This window comes from Sipha flava, unplaced genomic scaffold (assembly GCF_003268045.1).
Source record: "Sipha flava isolate LNK unplaced genomic scaffold, YSA_version1 314_pilon_pilon, whole genome shotgun sequence".
NCBI lineage: Eukaryota > Metazoa > Arthropoda > Insecta > Hemiptera > Aphididae > Sipha > Sipha flava.
Genome location: NW_020272994.1, coordinates 357,598 through 362,745, shown reverse-complemented (window position 1 = coordinate 362,745; position 5,148 = coordinate 357,598). Strand labels below are relative to the sequence as shown.

Sequence of the window (5,148 nt, the reverse complement as noted above, 5' to 3'; positions counted from 1 at the left end):
TTTTTAATCGGGTACAAATAAAATAAAATCGACTAATAAAATAAATAATGAGTTGTGATTTTATTGAATATGTAAATAGCTGATGATGAATTTTTAATTATCGAAACCATTCGTACTGTATATGTATAAAAATACTCCAGGCTAAGGATTTATTTATTTATTTATTACTACATAAAAAATATTTGTTTATTTATTTACATATATATTAGTTTACGAGTATTAATCATTAACTGATTTTTAATATTTATTTAATTAATGATTATTTTATTGTTGCTATTTATTTTGATTTTACTCACAAGATCCAAAAGTATATTCAATTTTTACACATAATACATTACGTCAAATACGATACAAACACAATACATACTTATGTAAGTATCGAAAACGTTCGTGTCGAAACCGTCATCGTACCCAGAGCAGGCCTTATGGGGAGATGGGCGAACAGTGGGCGTCGCGCTGGGCAGGACATACTACGAATCAGGTGTATCACTTTATCCAAAAACAATCTTAAATTATATTGTCGCCGGAAAAGGGTTGTTTATGGTTACCGCCGACGGAAATCAAGACATACCAAAGACCATAAAGTTCATAAAAATAGATAAAAAAAATACACGGTTGCCCTACGTCCATTAGGCCGGTACTGAAATGTAACGCCGAGACGATGAGCACCGGTTTCGCCGAACTCGTGATGATACCGGTCCCCGGACCGTCCGCTCGCGTAGGCGCACGACAATGCGACAACCGGTTGCCATCGAATTAGTCGGCGCACAGACCATCAACCGGTTGCTATTATCACGGCTGGTGTGAGCGGGTGATCACGAATGATCGTTATCAACCGTGACGACCCGGGGTCGTGAGAGATAATGGATTCTTCGTCCGAGCGTGGAGCGACCACGGTCCGCGATCCAACAACACTTGTACAATACGTGACGGTGTACGCCGCCCGGTTTCGTACAACACCGAACGCCCCCGTAGTTACGACCACGGGTTTAGGTTGTTAAGCACCAGGTGTTCGTTTTCGGTTCGCCAGGATGTGGCAGCGGTACTACCCCCAGAGTGCACAATGTCGCGACGTCGCGTGCGTCACACAACCAACTGCTGAACGTGGTCCCTCGAGCGGCGTGGAGGGGTGCCTCGTCTCGACGACAGTGGTCCGAAGAGGCTGGAACCCGCGAGATAACCTTTAACGCCGTTCTGACGACCGCGCAAACAGGTCTCGCGTTTCTATTGTTCCTCAGCAGCAGCACCACTACGCGGTGCGAGTCGACTGTTATTTGTTTGCCGGTCACGGGTGCGCGCAGTCCAGCCTACACGTCGTGCTCTCCGCCGTTCGCCGCCGTAACAGGTAAGTGTTTCCACCGGTTTCCATTCCACACGTCTGTTACCGTATTTTTTTTTTTTTTTTCGTCGTGCGGGCCTATTTTTGGCTATTCTTCCGGTTTTCCAGCCGTCACCGTTAATATATATTTTTTTCTCAAACAATCGCTGTACGTTCGCACTTGCTCAGATTTCCCGTCTACACGGATCGGTTCCGCGTTGGCCGGTACATATTTTATCGTTCTACATCGTCGTGACGACTTATAGACGGCGTGGTTGACCCCGCGCTCGTAAACACGGTTGACGAGAAGATTTTAATAAAGTTTTTTTTTTCTTTTCTAGTCATTTAACGATTGCCGTTCATGAGTTCACAATTCGTCGAAGGGTGGACGATCGCCCAGACTTTGGGAGAAGGCTCCTTTGGCGAGTAAGTGTTCTTCGAATATCACCGGCAGGAGCGGATTGACAATTATTTTCTGTCCAGAAAATATGAAACAAACCGGCCCATGAACCGCAAATTAAACTATTTTACCCCTCCTACTCCCAAAAAATACTTTATTTTGCATTAATTTCAAAATTTGTTTAGTTTCCACCCCTAAATTATTAAAATTTACAAACTTTACTATAATTATAGCTATAATAGTTTTGGGTAAGTCACATGATTAATCAATTACAACTTGAGCTTGAAGTTTGATCTTAATGCATCTTTAAATATATATTTATTTGTTTAATGATTTTTATTTATTTTACAAAATAAAACTTTTTTTTTGGTAATTATATAATAATTTAGAGCAGCCCAAACAAGGACCGGCCCATTGGGAAGACTCCCGATTTCCCGATAGGCCAATCCGATTCTGATCACCGGTTATAATCTTGTTTTTCATCATCTTGGTTGTTTTGTTTCAGGGTAAAACTCCTAATCAACAGCGCGCTGAATAGCGTCGTGGCCATGAAAACGGTCAATTTGAGACTCCATTCGGATGTCTTAATGGAGGTGAAAAAAGAAGCAGCCATACACAGCCGATTAAAACATCCGAACATTGTACAATATTATGGACAACGCCAGACCTCAGACTATTATTATATATTTCTGGAATATGCATCTGGAGGTGAACTATTCGACAAGATCGGTGAGTAAACTATATCATTAATTCACCGATATGCTACTAGTTAAATAATTAATATTAATTTTAAAATTAGAACCTGGTGTTGGGATGTCACAGTCCGATGCTAGAAAATATTTCAAAGACCTAATAAATGGAGTTGTATGTTTATTATTTATTGGAATAATTTTCTTCTTAATTTATGAATAATTTATGTAATTATTTTATTAGAATTACTTACACAGTAATGGTATTGCACATAGAGATTTGAAACCAGAAAATTTATTACTGGACGAACAAGGAAATTTGAAAATTAGTGATTTTGGATTGGCTACAATGTTTTTATGCGGTGGAAAAGTATGTACATTATAAATTTTTTTTTAGTGATTAAAAACTATTGACTTTCTTGAATGATTAACTTTTGCACATTAATATCAAGTTTATATAATAATTATATGTAACTTTTCTTCTGTGAACATGATTTCCATATAATTTCCAGAGAGTAGTTAGTACTGTGTTTTAGTCATCATATGTTAAAACACATATACTAACAGATAAATTAACTATGTACAAATAAAATAGTATTATACAAACAATGTAAATATCTGTATCTGTAACTCAAATACATTTTAATTAATACATTTTTATCATTATTGTACCATTATATAATAATGTTATCAATACATTTCCTATAAGCCTTTAGTTTATTCAAGAAAGTTATTCAACAATCCAACTAACCTTTTATAATATTTTGGAAATAGCGACGTAAATTGGAAAAAAATTGCGGCACTCGTCCATATGTGGCCCCAGAAGTTCTTTCTCAAGTACCTTTTCAAGCTGAACCTTCAGATATTTGGTCATGTGCTATTGTGCTGATTACTATGCTTTCTGGAGGTGATTGTTCTAAATTTATTATTATATTCTAAGTCATATGTATTGTTGAATATAATAATGGAATAATGTGTCGGTGTTGATCTCTTTGGTGCATTAGCTGTTCGTTAACATTTTTCAACTCGCACAGTTTTTGTACCAAAGTTATTGACACTCGATATTGCATCAAATAATTCCATAATTTTATATGATTGTTTCAAATATTTGCTTTAGATTATAAGTTTTTAAATATTGTACAAATTAATTTTTAAATTTAATTAAATTTTAGATTTTAAGATGTACATTGCAACATTCATATAAGTATATAAAATTAAAAATTATTAATATTTTTGTTAAGAACTACCTTGGGAAGTACCGTGTGATTATGATAACGATTATAAATTGTGGAAAACTAATGATTATGCCAGTCATTCGCCGTGGAGCAGATTAAATACAATGGCCTTATCTCTTGTGCGAAAGATATTAATACCGATAGCATCTAAAAGATATGACATAAAAAAAATCCAATCACATCCCTGGTTCAATCAATCAAAAACTAGTGGTATATTTTTATTTTATTCGAATCAATTACTTAATACAAAATGTCTAACATCTTTAGGTATCCATATTTTGAGCTATTAAACTTCTTACATGAGCTTTTGATTCGTCAAATGTAGTGCAATAAGTTTTTTTTATTATTATTTATCAATTATCCCTTTAAAATATAAAACAGGTGTTTCTGCTTGGTCTGGCGGAGACTTAGATGCCATTCGCCCATGTTTTTCTCAACCTGCTCCAACACCCATGCCATTTTCTACATCTGTTTTGCCTCAGGAATCTGAAATACATTCATTTTCTCAACCCACTCAAGCAAATGATTTATTGTTATCTTCTCAACTTTTGACATCACAAACAACTTCAACTCCAAGTGTAATTTAATTATTTTAAATAAGAAAAAAATGAATTGTGTATTTTCTTAAATTATATACTATTTCAGAACTCTATGCAGAAATTAGTAAAGAGAATGACAAGGTTTATTGTTTGTAAAACACCTGAAGAAGCTTTAACCAATTTATCACAATATCTTGATGATTTGGGCTATACATGGAAATTAAATTCATCTAGTGTGGTAAAATTGTATACATTTATATTTATAAGAATAGAAATAATTAATATTACTTTGTCTCACAGATTACAATAACTACTACTAACCAACGCCTGGTATTCAAATCAAGTATATTTCCAATGAATCATCAAACCCTGATTGACTTCAGATTATCAAGAGGTTGCGGCTTAGAATTTAAGAGACATTTTATTATCATCAAAAATGCAATGTCTAAAATTATTTTTAAAAATACATTAATGGGGTCTGTTGCTTTGACAACAAATTCTGAACCATGAATTGTTCCTAATATTTTAAGAACAATTTAAGACTGATGTACAATAAATAAATCATTTATTATGTTCCCTATGTTTGACAGTGATGTATAATATGTAATTGTTAGTTATATTTTTATATTTTAAGAATTTTTGCAGGTGCCCTGAGAATTTTTTTTTTTGTCATTTAAAGCGTATTAAAAGGAAATTTTAATACATCTATTAGTATTAAATTAATTGAATATATTTATTACAAATTGATCAATATCTCTAGATCTTTTTTTTTTTTTTTTTACTTAAATTTTATTTATGTGTAATTTTTTAAATTTAATTTAATTTATTAAAGATGTTTATTTTAAATATTTATGTTATTCACTCATTTAGTCAAATATTATTGTAGTGCTTTAGTTTGTTATAAAAACTCTATTAATAAAGCGCACTATTAGAATAATGATAACCATATTATTTTATAAAATCTAAA

The 5,148-nt window shown here is 33.5% G+C and overlaps 1 protein-coding gene across 1 annotated transcript; it reads left to right on the top strand.

Moving 5' to 3' along the window:
- The first annotated feature begins 1,016 nt into the window (after window positions 1-1,016).
- On the top strand, window positions 1,017-4,767 carry LOC112686542 (serine/threonine-protein kinase grp-like). Its single transcript, XM_025558888.1, has 10 exons — window positions 1,017-1,345; window positions 1,660-1,744; window positions 2,224-2,447; window positions 2,518-2,582; window positions 2,652-2,777; window positions 3,182-3,314; window positions 3,649-3,852; window positions 4,024-4,220; window positions 4,288-4,419; window positions 4,482-4,767. The coding sequence occupies exons 2-10, from the start codon at window positions 1,680-1,682 to the stop codon at window positions 4,689-4,691; spliced, it is 1,356 nt and encodes a 451-aa protein (XP_025414673.1). The 5' UTR covers window positions 1,017-1,345; window positions 1,660-1,679; the 3' UTR covers window positions 4,692-4,767.
- Window positions 4,768-5,148: the final 381 nt, after the last annotated feature.